The sequence below is a fragment of the Chaetodon auriga genome, chromosome 12 (assembly GCF_051107435.1).
Source record: "Chaetodon auriga isolate fChaAug3 chromosome 12, fChaAug3.hap1, whole genome shotgun sequence".
In the NCBI taxonomy this organism is placed as follows: Eukaryota; Metazoa; Chordata; class Actinopteri; order Chaetodontiformes; family Chaetodontidae; genus Chaetodon; species Chaetodon auriga.
This window is the reverse complement of record NC_135085.1, coordinates 22560181-22577810: the sequence shown is the minus strand read 5'-3', so window position 1 is coordinate 22577810 and position 17630 is coordinate 22560181. Positions and strand designations below refer to the sequence as shown.

Below are 17630 nucleotides of genomic sequence, written 5' to 3'. Positions count from 1 at the left end.
GATAGGGAATTAACTGCTAATCCTCTTAATATGGAAAGCATTATTGACTCAGATACTCATCATTCAGATTCATCACTGAAGTGAAAAATGCATCCTTAAAGAAGATAAGTAAAGATTAGAGAGGATGACCTAGATGTTTACATCAGGAGAAAAAAGTTTAAATTGGAAAAACTTTGTCTGTGTGCGTGTGTGTGTGTGTATGTGTGTGTGTATGTGTGTGTGTGTGTGTGTGCGAAGATAAGCTGGAGGTGAGATACAAGCTGGACAGCAGCAGAGAGGCTGAAGTGCTGAGAAGCAGAGTGAGGAGCCTGGCCAACGGACAGCTCCACACCGTTACCATCAGGAGGCTGACGGACTGTGTGTCTGTGCAGGTAACAATACACACAGTCGCACACACACTGCTTACACTGTGTGTCTGTTGGCTCAGGCAGTCGTGTGAATATGCAGTACCGTGTTTTGGGAGATTGTTCTCGAATTCATGGAAGCATATAGATGACAAAAGATTTGAGAGAGCACAAAAAAAATCATCTGCAAGTAAACACAAATGTGTGAGAGGAGATTCAGATTCGCGTTTGAAGGGACGTTTTGTTCGACTCCTTGTGCTACTTTCAAAATAAAAGCTGTGATATTTTTAACAACCGGACTGAGACAAAGAGCAACAACAAAACTCTGGGCAGCTGTGGAGGTAGAGCGGGTCGTCCACTCATCACAGTGTCGGTGGGATGATGGTCAGGCCAGCACCCTGTGTGGGAGCTAACCGCCGTGTATGAGCGGCAAAAACCTTGCAAAGTTTTGGATAAAAGCTTTTACCATTCAAGAAGACACGACCCTAAGGACCAGTTGTTACCGCGTCCTGTTGCAGCTTGCTTGTCAGAAATGGTAACCGCCCTCTTGCAGTCTGGTGAAAAACATGTGGAGAAAACAGAGAGAGCAGACACAGTAACAAGCGAGCACAAGGGTGAAGATGCACTGCCAGGAGTAACTGTGCTGTGTAAAATCCAGCTTTAACAGGCTCGCCATGAAGGATGGAGAATGGCAGCTGCAGTCAGGTTGACTTCATGGCAGTTGCAGTAGATTCCAACAATTTCCACCCAGTCAGAAGATTAAAAAAAGAAAAAAAAAAAAACGCCCTCTCGTTCAGCATAATCCGGTTCTCCTTCCATATGCTCAATATTTTCCAAAGGCTGAAATATTGCAAATCTTCCTATTGTCACTCTGGGCTGTTTGTTGCACAAAGCCAGGCTGGTCGATGGTCACAGACTTGAAGAGCCACACTGGTGACGAATGAAAGCTGTGTATTCTAACATATTTTTGAGGTAGATTCATACCGTGTCGGTAGATTTTTGTCTCCATGCAAACTAACAAACATTATGATGACAGATGGTCTCCAATTTGTCAGAATTTGACCAATTCCCCTCCAAAAAAATTAAAATTTTGGATTTTTTTCTGTCGTCTGCTGGCGCTAAAGATGCTAAAATGTTAGAATACTGGAACTAATGATCAACACGTGGTCGACCACATGTGTGGGTATATTAAAATAAGTAAAAAGTAGGAAACAATCACTCACTTTTCTACAGTCCTGTGTTGATGCTCTCAGCTACGGCAGGACAGCAGGGACAAACTTCACATTAAGAAGCGCTTCAGATGAAATATGAAGCATCTTAATCGTATCTGACTCGACTGAATGTCTTATTTGTTAACACCATTGGATGATATATGAGGTTAACTTCATCTAAGCAGGAGCCAGCCGCCTGAACGTCTCATAATTATCAGCAATCTGAGATGAAATGCAAGGTGACCTCGTCGTGCATGGATGCAGCTTCCTGATTCACCTTGTTGTGAGGCTCCACTGAAATATGAGGTGCATCTCATATTGCCAGTTTCCATCACTTTGAATCATTATATCGTTAACAACGTGCTCCGGGGACGTCAGGCGAACCTCGACGAGAGTTTGGGCGGGCTGTTTCCTGATGGCCGGCGGCCTACAGTCTCCATACTAGTCTCACAAGTGGACAGTATGGTCCCCTCTCCCCCGAGCAAATGTCCTGTTGAAAAATGACTCACTGAAGCCTAAATCACTCTGGGCCACCAATACACTGTGTCCTCTGTTTGTCGCACTGTTAGAGTGTCCAGTGTTTGTCCTCCAGGGGTTTCCTGTTGATCTCACAGCATGCTCCAGTTAGTCCACTCCGTTCAGACACCAGAGGAGAAGCACTCACATTATGACGTGTGGAAACTAAAATAAATCATAACAATTAAAAGTAAAAACAAAACTTTACCTGGAGCTTTTTTTTCAGTATCAGCAGCACAAGAATGAAACCACTTCCTGCACTCGTTTTTATTTTTTATTTATGTTACTTGCAGACATTTTTAGGTGTATGTGTTTTTAAAAGTAGAAATATTTAAAATGAAACTTCATTTGGTTCTAATAAATGTGCATTCAACCGACTTTCAACCACACTCTTCAAGAGTATCTGGGCTGAAACGCTGCGTTTCACTGCCCTCTCAACCCAGAGGACATTTCTGCATCGCTGCAAACCACTGGAGGTCAGCGAACATTTGACTTTATAAAATATTCAGGCGGTGTTAAGCTGCTCCTTAAGGTGCGTTCAGGTGCAATGCAACACTGTTTTCGCTGTTACACATTATTTTGAGTGCTGGGCTGCAGTCTGCATCGATACAGACATAAGCTGCAGCTCGTTGCGGTGTTTAGCCATGCTGGTGTTAGTGGTCTGTCAGTCCACTGGACTGGGTCTTCATGGATGTGTCCTCCTGACGTTTCCTGTTGTGCCAACAACATGTTGACACTTTTGGTTCGTAGTGAAATGTCTTAACAGCTGTTGGATGGATTGCTATGAAGTTTGGTTCAAATTTGGTAGATTGATTTCAGGGTGAATTAATGTTAACTTTATATCAGTACTTTGTTGATCCATCATCAGGTCAAAGTTTTAATCTGTAAAATACTTTGACTCGTGATAAAATACCATCATAACATCATCATGTTAGCACTGTGAGCATATTAGCATGCTAGTGTTAGCATTTTAGCTCAAAGCATGGCTGTGTCCAGCAACAGATTTAAAGACTTCATGCTTGAAACATGCAGCACTAAATGTCATGTCATTAGCTAAAAAGAACTGACTTATTTCAACCAAAATTTCAAGTCAAGCGATACCTCAGTGAAGTAATCAGTATTTAAAACTCTTACTTAAAAAGTCAGATGGGGCTAAAAGTGATTTAAATTTAGATTAAAATTAAGCACCTCTTCAGCATTTAAAGGCCATTTAACATCAAAGCTCGAGGTTCAGCGTGAAGCTTCAGTTTCGGCTCCAACTGGCTTTCCTCTCCGCAGCCACATGGTGAGACTGTAGAGAAGCCCTCATTAAAATAATCTCCAGTGGAGAATTTCACCCCGGATGACTGAACGTTTTTCACTGAAAGTATGGACCCTGTCGCTCACGTCTCCCACTGAGCGGTTGAGATGAAACATGAAGGGAAAGCTGAACGCTGTTCCTAAAATTCAACAATAAACGAATGGAGTTCCAAATTCAGACATCACACAGTTTTTGACTTCCAAATAATGAACGATAACGAAAAACAACGGCACGAAGGTCAAAGTCACTGAGTCATTTTAAAGTTTCTGTTTTTATTGACAAAAAAGTTTTACCTACATTTTAATTAGAGAAATATGTTGTTTGTTTCAGATCGACCAGAATGCCAGAGAGGACTTCAATCTGACATCTGACGGAGAATTCAACGCCATCAAGTCGCTGGTGTTGGGCAAAATGCACGGTAAGTGAGGAGGCGGTGCAAGCAGACACAAGGCCGTTTTAGTTAAAGAGCACTTGGACTTCGACTCGTTTGAACTGCGGCTGTTGTTGTGAGCAGGTGGAGAGTTGATGCTGATGCTGTCAGACGTCTGCTTGTTCACAGCAGGAACCACATCCTGGACCTAGTTATGTTCTCTCCAGCATCCAGATCACCCTGTTAGATAAATGTTAAGGACATACAGAGGGATGAAATACTACCATTCAAACATATTTGGTGACTTGTTCTTTGTTCTTAAATAACCCAGTTTCTTGTCTCGTGTCTGTCTGATGTCTAAAAGTCTTAACTTAAAATCTTTGTCAATGAGAAGAGAGAGTGAATAAAAGAAAGCAGTAAAGGTCGCAGAAAACGTGCAAAGTTAACTAAAACAGGCTAAAACGTGTAACAAAGTGCATTTTTTTTGGACCTGATTGAGCTGCAGGATATGACCTAAAATCCACGTCATTCTGACCTTCACTGTAACTTCTGACCTTCGTGTCGCAGCGTCTCCTCCGCTCCAACATCACCACCGCTCTGTGGCCTCTTTGTTCTGCTGGGCTCGCTGAACAGTACGACGCTGAGCAGCGGCTCTAACTCGTGCTGTGGCGTCAGACCATTAAAATAGGAAAATAAAATGACAACAATCAGCCACCGATCCAACCGGCGATGGATTCATCGATAGCCAATTGATCTACCCTAAAGTGACCAGGAGTCCATTTAATGGATGCTTCATTGCAAAGTGTCACCAACCCGAGTTGGTTTAGAGCCATTCTTTATCCATTTAGCTGTGTAGTCCTGCACAGGGACCTGTAACAGAGTCGGGTGGAGACAGTAATTGGCTCCGTCATGGCTCCATCAGAGACGGACTGAGACATGAGCTGTTAATAACGTGAGGGGCTGAGAGGCTGGAGGCTGCAGTCACAGCGCTCTGATAAGACCGCTCTGTCACTTCAAACGGAAACACAGTGAAACACGAGTCGGCTAAAATCAGCAAGTTAAACCAATGAAGAAAATGATTGTCTTTTTTTAATTTCTAGCATTTAGTACTTTAATTTAGTGCAGTTTGTTTACGTGCATATTTCTTGTGTGAGTGCTCAGCATCGCCGTGGTTTTCACTGGATCCCACACAAGCATTTTTCATTTCGTTAAATTCTCTCAGGCTTCTCTCAAAAACTGTAATTACTTGTATTTTTAGGCATGAAATTGATCAAAATGAAAAATGGTTTGCATTCATTTTCAGTTAATTTCAAAACACTTTGGTTTTCAGTTTTGGCCTTCAAACATCCACATCTGACAAATCTTAATTTAACTACATTTCATAAAAGTAAATAAATCTTTGGGTGAGGCACACACACACACCACACATCTGATGGAGTAACTAGCACAGACGCTCTCAGGATCTTTTGTCTTGTTGGATGTAAAGCTGCAGTATGGTGTCAGTCAGCTCAGTGTGGTTTAACCCCGTCATGTCAGCATGTGACCGGTCCTCCCCTCTGTCAAACCAGAGGAAGCAGAGAGTCAGATCAGGATCAGAAAAGCAGCAGGAAAGTGGATTTTCTGTCGTTTCCTGTCCACCCCGTCATCCATCAGCCTAACTAATGGACCTGGAAGGAATACAGAGAGTCGGGGAGGGAGAGAGAGGTGATGGAGTAACGAGTGTTTGGGCTGAGAGGCGCTTACAGGCTGCGGTAATGCTTCCTGCTGCTCTCATCAACATGCAGATGTGTTGTGGTGAAGCCGCAGTCACCTCTCAGTCATCTGAACAGACACTGATGCAGCTGTTTACGGCGCTGATGTCGGCTTTCGCAGCTGCTGTTTACGCTGCTGTGCAGGGGTGCAGGTGAATGATGGAGGGATTTCAGTCAATAAAGTGAACGGATAGAGAGGGAGTGCACATCTGTCTGCAGGAGTGATAGACGCAGACCGGAGTCATTGACAGCCTGTTGAAGCTGGTGAGTGTGTGTGTTTGGCTTTCTGATTGGATGGCGATGAGCATTATGGATCCTGACTCAGGTAAAACGATCAAACACTGAAGACACTGAAGCCTGTTCAGGCTGAAACCCCTTGCAAAATAACAGGAAGTGATGTCAGGATGTGGAGGAAGTGGAAAATCTCACCGACTCTCTTCGTTCCCATGTGAAGATGGTAGATGATCATCAGCACCAGCTGTCATTCAGTGTGTGGCCACAGCTGCCTTCAAGCACCTGTACATTGGACTTTTTTTAAATTAATGTTAATTTAATTCATCTGTTTCTTAAATCTGATGCAATACTGGCACCAATTCTATCCAAGGAAACATATGCTTTATGAGAAAAATAAGGTATTTTAATGGAACAGAGTCGAATTCAACTCGTAACTGACAAAAATCCATCTGAATGAATGGAAAAGAGAGTGTTTCTAGCATTAAGTACTGCAGGTGGTAGAGTATTTAGTCAGTTTCTTGTACTTGCGGTGAACATGTCTCAGTCCAAACAGATCTATTTCACATAATCCACAACAAATTGCATGAAATTGCTGTTATTTACAGAGATGATGACCAAGATTAAAATAGAAGTCAATCACCAACTGGTTCAATGTTTGGACCCTGCTGAGATAAACGTTACGAAAGCGTTTAAATGTCCTTTTCACATTCTGTAATTTGTGTACTTAATGCAGTTTTCCAACAGTGACACATATTCAGCTCTCTTTCTTTTCATTCCTCTCTCTCCAGGGTCTGATGAGTTGGATCCAGACCTGGCCAGGCTGGCGTCTCTCGGCTTCACCGGCTGTCTGTCGGTGGTCCACTTTAACTCCATCAGCCCTCTGAAAGCTGCTCTGCTCCACCCGGACACCAGCCCCGTCGTCATCACCGGACCTCTGCTTCAGTCCAACTGCGGCTCCTCGGCTTCGGCCAATCCCTACGCGGCAGAGAACACACACCACCTGTCAGGTAAGAGGGGAGGAGTTGGTTCGGTGTTGGAAATTCATATTGAACTTGATATGATGGTGAGGATACTGAAGCTTACTTTTCTGCAAAAGCAAATGTCGTAATATATCAAATTGTGTGTCTATTCGTAGCCTAGAGACTTAACTAACAGCTGTGATCCTGCATATTTTGTCAATCCTCGAAGTGACAAAGTAACTGAGGAAAGGCAGATCTCATGATATCGCTCAGAACTGGATGACATCCTGGAGATATCTCAGAATTTTTCTCTTGTGTCATATTTCGTGACAGATCAACACCAACAATGAATCGATCCTACTAACAAGTATCACCTGCGTAGCCAAAGCCTGAGAAAGCTTCTTCCTCTGCGCCACTTCAAGCTATGAAAAACACATCTGCTTCATTTGATTTCTGAAAAGCCACCGTGCACAGCTGGTTTAGAAAATCAGTGAGCCTTTGGAAGAGATGAACTGTGTATCTGAGCAGCTTCCCTTCAGCATGGATGAATGGAGCTGGGTAGGCAAGTCTGAAAGCGTTAAGTCTGTGGCTTTTTGTCGGATTTGTTGACAATAACAAAAGATAAAGATTCTACGTCTTTAAGCACTAAAGAAGAAGTCACAGCCAGCCGACAGTGACAATGGTGCAGTGTTGTTTGGCGTATTGAGAGTCATTAAAGCGTCTTTGGTTTAACTCGTCAAGCCTGAAGTCCTAATTATGTAGCATGACGAGCTACACTGCTCCGCTCATTCAGACTTTCCTTCTGATAGCACTTTGTGTCATCCCTCAGTCTCGTGGCTGAAAGAGCTCATCCGGCCGCGCTATTGGTCCCCGACTTGCAGTGCAGCTTTTAGAGTTGTCATGGAAATCACAATAGCTAAAGAGGATGAAACGAGAAAGCATTTTTCTTCGCGCAGATGTTGAAATCTGCTGTAGTTAATGGCTCTGCAACGCTTTCCCGTACAAGATGTACTCTCTTGGTGACATTGCTTAATTATGACTGATAGCTTTAAATTAGAAATGGTTGACACATAATGTTCCAGCTCGCTTTCTGCCTCTCCTGTTGTCTTTTCCTTCCTGTGTGTTGAAATCGCATGAAAGCTGCTTTTCCAGCTCATTAATCGCACACACTCTCCGCCTTGTTTTTTGGAGACTGATGACAGTGTGATCAATGCTTTAATTAATCTGGACCACAGAGGGGAAAGTCTCCTTTGGGATTTCTGTCCTCTGGGCTTGTTCTCATCCAGTTTGTGATGCTTTATTAGAGGCATTTGGAGAGCTGATGCAGTATTCCCTGTCTGCTCTGAATGGTGATGTTCTGATCTTGTCTCGGGGTTTTGTCTGTCCCTTTCTGATCTGATCTGTTTATTATTATTATTATTTTGTTTCTTCGTTCTTATCTTTTCCCCCTTCTGACTTCCTGCCTTCCTCCACCACTGTGCTTTTCTCTTTCTCTGCTGTAGACCAGTCTGGTTCAGTGGGTTCAGGTCAACCTTTAGTCAATGCCATCAGGACCGACTCCGCTCTGATTGGAGGTACTGAACCTTTTCACCATGTTACACTGTACTGGAACAGGAACCTGTCTCACCTGGTTTTACTGGTATAACACCAGCATCTTTGGTTTTTGGTGCACAATCATTGCAAGTCAATCTGATTTTCACCAATCAAATGTTAATAATTAATATATTTGTAGAGTGCTTTTTGACAAAGATGAGTTTTAAAGCTTGCACATCACTTTTGCTGGAGTAAACAAAGTTGTGTACAGATGTCGAGCTCCAGGGCAAAGTAAAGTGCCAGACAAGAGTCCATTTAAAACTCATTTAAAACTTTGTTGCTCTGCCAGCACAGATTGATTCAAAGTGAAGACTGAAAAGGTTCAATCTATAATCGTGTAGATAGAAAAGGTGAGAGACAGAGAAAAGTCATTTACAACTGTCCATTAAACTGGCCTGACCGCGTCTCAGTGCACAAAGGGCGGCTCACCTAATTAAACCTATGCAGGAATGACTCGCTGATGGGAAAACTTTCTGCTGTTATCTATAAAAAGTGTGGTCTCTTTATAATGTGACGTGGTATTGAATTGATTTCAGATGTATTTTGGAATTCCAATTAAATGAAACCTGTCCTCATATTCCCAGCTGTGCTCAACACAGCAGAAGAGCCTCATAGATTCAATAGATTTAAAATGCTGTTTAATGTACTTGAAAGTCAGATTAGTAAGAATGACATTGCAATGGGAAAAATAGGCTTATGTTTTGCTTTGAATTTGGAGTAACTCGTAGGTTTTTCAAGCATTGAAAAGAAAAGATTACCTGAAATTTCAGCCTTTTACATCTTGAAACTCCTCTGCCGTGCAGGTGTCATAGCAGTGGTGATCTTTGTGATCGTGACCGGCCTGGCGATAACTGCCAGATTCCTCTACCGGAGAAAAGAGACGTATCGAAACCAGGAAGTGAAGGGGGTCAAACAGGAGGACAGCCAAGATTTCCCTTTCAACAACCAGGCCGACTCCCAGAACGTCTCCGGTGAAAACCCAAAGGAGTATTTCATTTAACCGGAGGTCTGATGAGCTGATGAACTGGTGGGTTTTGGAGCGGAGGGTGCAGACAGGGGGCGTCCTGCTACGCCTCAGGACTTTAAACTGCACTCAGAGCCACTCAGAGACTTTGCTGGCGGAAGTGGCTCCACAGCATGTGGAGGCCAAAAAGAACAATTCACACAGTGTTGTCTTTTTGTTGCTTTACTATAAATTGTGGATATGCTGATACAAACAGGCAACAGTGTTGGACTTATGAGGTGTTGATATCCTTGTTTCAACTGTAAATACTCAAAAACAATGTAAATGTTTAATTCACGTCTTTGTAACAATCTCTGGCTAATGTCACTTTGTCATATTGAAATGTTGGAAATAATGGAGGTATTCGTATTTTTATGGTGGATTGGTGGGAAAAATGTGAAGCTTTGCCCTCTTGTGGTTGGGTTTCTCCTGGGGAGTGATGTGCACGTATGCAGGGACAGGAGAGAACTTGAAAATGGCAGGATGTTGTTTTAAACCCCCTGATTTTTCTTCTCTTTCCACCATCCTTCCACTTCCTCGCAGTTTTTAACTCATGTGTTTGAAGGTTTAAGCTTTCACGTTCTAACGTTTTGCGAGAGAATTTTCTTTCACCATATTCCAAAAACGACTTCAAATTCATGAGCTTAGTCGTAATATACTGAGATTTGATATTGTAATCCTTGAAGCAGCTACAGTGTTATCAGTATTATCACTCTCATAGCGTCGTTTTCAGCCATAGCTGGAGAGCACAAAAGCTTTCATCACCCACTGTACATTACACTACTACACAGTTAGCGACCAGCTGAACGCTCCGCTGTGCTCACCAGCCATTGATTCCCCCCAGCAAGACCTAAAACAGAAGCTAAAACACAGTGAAAACTGCACTGATGGCCAGAAACACACGACTCCAAATGAATTATGGTGTTGCTCTGTCACTGCTGGATGCGTAAATACGCAATCGTTTGCTAACAAGTCAGCTGTTTCGACTTAAAAGGTGATCAGAACTTGTATCCGCTGGCCAAAAAAAATCAGTTATTGCATGTTGACACTCGAGCATCTGCTCTGTAAACAGATACAGCAGCTGCTCTGTTGTATTTACACCGTAGGTAAGCGTAGGGAGGCAGTTTGAATCCATGGCGGGAAAGGCGGACTCCGCCACCAGCTGATTTAAAGAAAGGTAATTACAGAATGTAAATGAATTGAAAGGTTATTACTGAAAAAAAAGCCACCATAAATAACATCAAAAATAATTTAATGAATGTCTTTAGGAATATAAAGAACATGAGCTTATAAACAGATAAAGAGATAAATGACTTATCCAATGATCAGTCACACACACAATCAAACAAATCTACAAGCCAAGCAGGGTCCACAGACTCTTGAAAATGTTGCTTGAAGCTAACAAAATTCTCAGTAAGAAAGCTGTGAGTCTGTTAATTAACCTTTACCCCGCACACATCACCACCAAAAGTTTCATTAAAGCTGCAGCTACAGAAGGTTTATGTGAAGCTTATCAGAGTGGCCTCTTATGTAATGCAGCCTGAAAAGGCTTTTCCAAATTTTCATGAGAGGAAGTCGAGCAGTTTCTCCACAGAAAGTGTGACTCCCATGGTTCAAACACATGCTGAGACTAGGTGCCTAGTGTGTCGTCCGGATTCATTTATTAGAGCTTTTGTATGTGAATGCTTCGTGCAGTGAAGGTCTGAGACGTCTGAGCCATTGTGAGGGTAATGGTGGACTGATACAGGCTTTCAGGATACTCTTCTTTCTTTCCTAAACAAGGAGGCTTTGGCAGGAACCCCAACCTCATCCATGAACTTTGATCGCTTCTATCACAAGAGCGGCTCTCCTTCACATCTTGTTCACTTTGCTTTTTTCTTTCAACCCCCACTTAAAGTTTTCTCCTCCCTGCTGAATGCCTCCTGCTGGGAGCTTCCTCTCCCAGCTCTCTAAATGTCTCTGAACAGTAAAGCTTTTAACTCTGACAGCAGCGCAGACTCTGCGACGCCGCGGCTGTCTGTCACCTCGTTCACTGCGCGCAGAGACACTTAATGTGTTTCTGAAATGCTAATCTGCTCCAACAACAGGTGGACTGTGACTCGATGGAAAGCAGGGAGATGATCAGAATGAGACAAGAAGATAATCCGAGAGACTGAGTCAAGCAGGCGCGGATGTAATGAAAACAGCTATTCTGATATTAACACTGTAAATGAAGCAGATCCCTCCATGTGTGCAGAGCGCTGCTGATTGAGGGAGGTGAGAAGCAGAAAGAGGATCGACAGCAGCTGTTGGTCTCTCTGCAAAGACCCCAGAACACACATGGCATTTTAATGACAAAAGTTGTTTTTAAATTTTTATTTATTTGTGGATTTTTCACCCCACAACAAGTGAACAGCTTATTGCAGGCATCGTTAACTGCAGTGTTTCTGTCACTGGCGTTAACAAGTAGCTGCCAGTGCATCTCTGCTGCGTCACTCCTAACTTTAAACCTGAAGACATAATCATGTCTACACAGGTCACAGTGCAGCAGGTCAGCAAATTTCTGTCCTACAAAGGGGATGAGTGACAACAAATTCAGCTAATGAACCATTAACGTTGTCATGCAGAGGACAAAAAGTGCGTCTCGGTTGATTAGATCTTCCATGACATGAAGAAGAAAACTGGGCAGTCAGCAGCGTTACTGTGAGTCCCCCTGTCTCTCAATGGTGTCAGTTTAAACTTGCATATGTGCACCTGTACACCTGAAATCATGTTTGGCATTAAATTTGAGCCATCAGGTTTTGCTGATATTGGTTATTTCCTGGCGAGGTCTGTAGTGAAGCTGAATGGTTCTCAGTGTAACTGTAGTAACGTAATGGTACTTAGTATGGTGATTGGTGAATAACAGTGATGTCAGTGAGTTTGAGTGACATGCCATAGAAAAAGAAGATTTTAACCATATTCTGGTTGTTTGGTTACAGACAAAATCCTGTTTGATGAAAATAAAGTTGTTTTTTTTTTCCAGAGATTGAGAATGAATTTCATTTCATTTGATGGATTTGAATCCAAAAATATACAAACACACTCTGTGCAGCTACAGTATGTTCAGGATTCACAGAAGCTCTTCAAGCGTCTCAGGTGAAACAGTCTCTGCCTCGACTTTCTCACCACTGAGTCAGTATGCAGCACCCACATCAGGCCCTCAGTGATGTGGACACCGAGGACTTTGAAGCTGTCCGCCCTCTGCCGCCCTCGTTTATATTTCGGGGGGCGTACTTCCTTCCCTGCTTCCTCCCAGAGCCAGAGGAGTAGGTTGTTGTTCTGACAGCAAACTTGATGGTGTTGGAGTTGAAAGTGGCTTAACAGTCGTGTGTGTGCGTGGAGGAAAGCAGGGGTCTTAAAACACAGCCCTGGGGTGCTCCAGTGTTAAGGATGAGGGTGGAGGAGGCGTGTCCGTCCCCCCTCACCGCCTGGGGTCTCCTGGTCAGGAGTCTCACTACATATCATACGTAGCCTACTGATTGTCCCACTGAGCCTCAAGAGGACCCTCCAAGTATCTGATCACTGTCGACCAAAACATTCCTGATGAATGATTCAATTCTTGAACATAATCTGGAAATGATTGGTTCGTGTGAAACATGCATTTCTTCCCATTAAATGAAGCCTCCCTGTTTAACTATCCCAACTCTCATCTCCCTGAACCAGCTGAGGGTTTTGCACTACGCCATGAGTCTATTTTCAAGTAAACGGGACATTAAAGTTAATTCATTTCATGCTCTGGCAGTGTCAGCGCTAGAACAGATATCCACGGGGGGCACGAGGTTTATAGCAGGGGGCCGCCAAATTACTGACCAGTGGTAACGTACTATAGAGGAAGTGAAACTGGTGGTACTAAATGAGCAAGACCAAGAGTGAGAGGTCTCATGTCCAGAGAAGACTTAGAGACGCTCGTTCTGGCTTCATTTCCAGCAGGGTGGATTACTGGAAAGGTCTCCTGTCTGGACTTCCCAAAAAGGCTGTCAGACATCTTGAGCTCGCTCAGAACGAGTGGACGAGCCAGAGGTCTAATGAGAACCAAGAGAGTGACCGCAGTGCTCCGGTTCTTACAACTTTTAACTGGCTTCCAGTTACTCTTAGAATAGTTTTTGAAATGTTGCTGCTGGTTTATAAATCACTCCATCGAAGGCCAACATACATCTCTGATCTCCTTGAAGGCTCCCAGGATGAAAACGCTTTGAGCGACGCCGCTGCACACAGATGATGATCTCAAACGCACTCTCGCTCTTTTAAAACTCTAAATGAAAAACTCTCTTCTTCTGTACTTTTGATTGATTGGTTTCTCTGCTGCACTTTTATTTCCTTTCTTTCATTTGGGGCATCTTACTGCTTATTACTGCGCTCGGCTCCAACTTTATTTCTGGTTGGTTTTATTTCATTTCATGTATTTTGTTCCATTTTCTGTATTTTTTTTTTTTCCACATGGTTTTTATCGCTTATCGTTTTTAAATGTCATTCTAATGCTTTTCTCTGTCTATGTAAAACACTTTGAATGTGCCTCTGTGCTGTATAAAGGAAGCAGCCTGGCCTTCAGTGACACAGAGAGTTTGCTACCATCTTTCCATGAATATCCTCAGTACGTCGCAAACAAACACTCAGTTTAATCTAAACATGATTAAATATGTTAAATCTGGGTGTACTTTGAAACTTTGAGGAAGGTGGTTAAAAATGGAAAATGCCTTTTTGCCACCAACAAAATATTCTTAACTCATGTTGTAGATGTCTTCCAGGCTTTTTGCCATCATGGCCGTCTATGAATGGACCTTGATCAGCTGTCATAGAGACGGTTTAGTTTTCATTATTTGCACCATGCAGATTATGAAACTTTCATCAACTGATTGCATTCAGTGTTGTGTTGAAGTTCACAAGCAGATGGACAGAGATGAAGTGAATTTAGAAAGATTCAATGGAAATTTCGGTTTCCAGCCATGAAAGCATCATCTTCGGCCAAGTAATATGAGCCAGGATTTGAGAAGTAGCAGATTTTTAACATACGCCTTTCAAGCCGAGAGGTGTGAGTGTCTGATTTATACACTTAAATTCAGTTGGAAGAAACAACACTGGCCCCAACTGATTAACTCGCTCCATGAGATTATTTCTTCCTCAAGAGCTGCGATGATAACGCAGTAAACAGCTGTGTTGATGGCTTAGTGGTAATGAAGCAGAGTGGAAAAGACCTGAAGTCGTGTTCCTCTGCCTCTCTCTCTTCCTTTCATATGCATTTCCCTCCATCTAATCCTGAACAGCGACTCGTCTCCGGCTCTCCACATGATGCTGTTGTCCCTCTGGAGGAGGTGGATCCCCTCAACAGCATCTCTGCACAGAGGAACTCATACTGACTGACACCTGCTCATTCACTGCAGCACATGCTCATTTATGGGGCTTAAAATGAAGCTAATTTAAAGATTAAGATCTGCTGTTCTTTTATTCATTGAGGTAGGAGAAGAAAATTCAATGATTCAATGAATAAAGCAGAATAACACTGCCAACATCTACTGCTGGAGCTGTAATGATTCTGATTAATAATGTGGTGTATAACTCATTTTCCCTTTAGAGGTAATTTATAGATTAAGATCATCTTCCAAACACTCTTTAAATTCAAGTGCTAATATCTCTCCCAACTTTTCTTTCATTTGGAGTGCACAGATATTTGGGGGCGTAACTCACTATCCTTTCAGATGGTTCCTGTTTGCAGCATCTTCAGTGTCTTTTCTCTGCAACGTTTAACAGACCTACCTATTACCATTTCAGGATAATTGCTGCTTTCACACAAGTTGCACAGTCATAACATCACATTACTTTTGACATGCAGGTGTGGACACTGTGCACATCTATTGCTCCCCTCTAGGACAGCAACTGAGTTTAATCTGTTGTAAAGTCCATAAATAAGTCAAGCTTTATTAATAACTAATGTCCCAAAAATTTTAATTAAAACATAAGAATATGTTGGCACAGAGTGGGTGATTTGGCTGAATGTTTGTGTTGCATGCTGTAATTGAGCTGAATAATGACATTTGGCAAAGCAGTTTCATGAACTCAGTAGCTCACACTGTCAGCGCTCAGATTTCCAGTGTCCCACCAGTCTGGATCTATTTTAGTCATCCAGAAGGTTATGATGACACTAACCAAAGTTCACAGACTGCAGCGTGACTGCTCCTTGCGCAGGCACCAAACAGCCCACCAGCTCCGACTACATCAGGGTTGTTAGAGATGCACACTGCAAGTACAAAAAATCCAGGGATACTTGCTCTTTTTATTACATGCACTGATAAGATGAACGTGGGTAAAAGCCATTTCCTCATATTGATTTCTCTTATCAAATCTAAGACCACAAAGGAGAAGATGCAAACAGAAGCAGACGAGTCGGAGAAGGATTTTTAGGCTTTAAGATGATTGATAGGTGGATCAGGCGATATGGTCTGCAACTTAATATCTGGAAAGTTCAACTTATCTTGTGTCAGTCATAGCTGGTGGTGTAATAAAGCTTGTGCACCTTCTGCAGTGACCTAACTATACTTACAATAAGAGAGTTAGACCAAAAGTATTGTACAATAACAATAAAAGTCACTCAGAAAAATATAGGGACACCACAAAAATAAAGGCAATAAGTAAAATATGTAACAGCCCAGCAGTAAGTTCGAGTTTAGAATTAAATTAACATGTTGTATTAGCACATTAGCCTCAGACAGCTAATGTAATGGCTAGCTTTCTTAGTAGTTAACTGAGAGCAGGAAAATTAAATAGGTTGTTTGCACAGGCAGGTGCAAGTTCGGGTTAACATCGAGGAAAAACTGAAGCGTGAACACAAAAACACAAAGCAAAAAACAAAGAGCAACCATGACGAGCTGGCAGAATGTGAGCAGGAGCCGGCCACTCAAATAGGCGCTGGGCTGATGAGGAAATGAGATGCAGGTGAAGAGGTGGGCAGGTAAGCCAGGCAACTGGAGATGAGGGAAGTGGGAACAGGTGTGTAGATGCATGGGCAGTCAGGTGACGGCTGGAAAATGGCAATGAAATGGAACGTGGCCGGAGAAGAGGAGCAGACAGATGATGACGGAAACCAACTGCTGATGGCCGAACGCTCTTCCTGATACGCTTTATGTAATACTGCCTGGTCTATAACTGCTGTGGTTACGTTTAGGCGACTAAATAATAGTTTTCCAGAGCAAACTCCATCCACTCATGAAAGCCATGAGATACGGTTGAAAGCTCCTGGAAACTTGCTTCCTTCAGATTTGACTTGCTGTGTCATCATTGTGGATGGAGATGGGGAGACACTGATGGGGAGTTAAAGGAGGATCTCATTACACAGCAGCAGACTAACAGAGGAGCTTCTCTCCTCTTCGATTTGAAGCCCCCAGTGTTTTGTCATGACACTCTGCTGGAGGGAAAAGATCTCTGCTGGCAGTCATCCAGCCCACCCACAGTTTATAATGTGAGCGGCTGTGGAGACGTCTCTCTCTGTGGAGCTTGAATTCAAACAGATGAGTAATTAGACAGCGGAGTTTGTCCTGCTAATTATGAAACCGCCCACAGACGGAGAGAGCGGAGTCAGTCCACTATCGCTCCCCTTCAATCCTCATTTCTCTTATCTAACAAGTGATCTAACAAACTCTTCATTCATGTGTGGGCTGATTAATTCAGAGCATCTGCTAGATTGGCACCTGCCTCGACCGAACAGCTCATTAAAATCTATAAACACTGATGAACGTGATGTCTGCAACCCTGAAAGTATTCGTCAAGAACCAATCCTAATGTGAGAGAGTACACGCAATCATCTTCTGATGGACCTGTAGCATCGCATTTAGGTTCAGATGCATGAATATCGAAAAAAAAAAAGAAGGATTCGTCATCCATTGACTGTTGCAAGTAACAGCCAAAGCACACATGATGTGCTCCAGGATTCAGACGGTTGGGGTTGGGCATAACAATTAAGGGGTTTAATTACAGGCTTGAAGGAACATGTTTTCAGATTGGAAAAGAAAATGCATGAGGAAATACAGGAAAGTCAGGACTTGAAAAACAGATCCCTCACGGTAGCATTAGCTGATACATGTACATTAGCCAAACCAACAGCTTAGTCCTCATCCTCGTCCAGGTCTTGTCTCGTCTGGCACAGTAACTAAAAGAAGTTCAAGATAAACCTGTCAGACAATCAGACTCGAGAACAAAACAGGTTCTGTGTGTTTCTACCAAGATGCTTCTTACAAATGTCTGACAGGTCTTTCCACCCTCTTTGTTCTCAGTGAATTACTTCACGCCTCCGTGTCTGATGGCTGTCACCTGGTACCTGACGTCTGAGGAAACGAGAAC

The 17630-nt window shown here is 42.9% G+C and overlaps 1 protein-coding gene across 1 annotated transcript in view; it reads left to right on the top strand.

Moving 5' to 3' along the window:
• Positions 1 to 12282, top strand: part of LOC143328878 (contactin-associated protein-like 4) — an 88350-nt gene extending 76068 nt beyond the window's left edge. The window contains exons 20-24 of the mRNA XM_076744300.1: positions 238 to 371; positions 3702 to 3789; positions 6515 to 6733; positions 8188 to 8259; positions 9082 to 12282. Of these exons, the coding sequence (XP_076600415.1) occupies positions 238 to 371; positions 3702 to 3789; positions 6515 to 6733; positions 8188 to 8259; positions 9082 to 9278 (710 nt within the window). The 3' untranslated portion in view covers positions 9279 to 12282. The remainder of the gene's footprint in view (positions 1 to 237; positions 372 to 3701; positions 3790 to 6514; positions 6734 to 8187; positions 8260 to 9081) is intronic.
• Positions 12283 to 17630: the final 5348 nt, after the last annotated feature.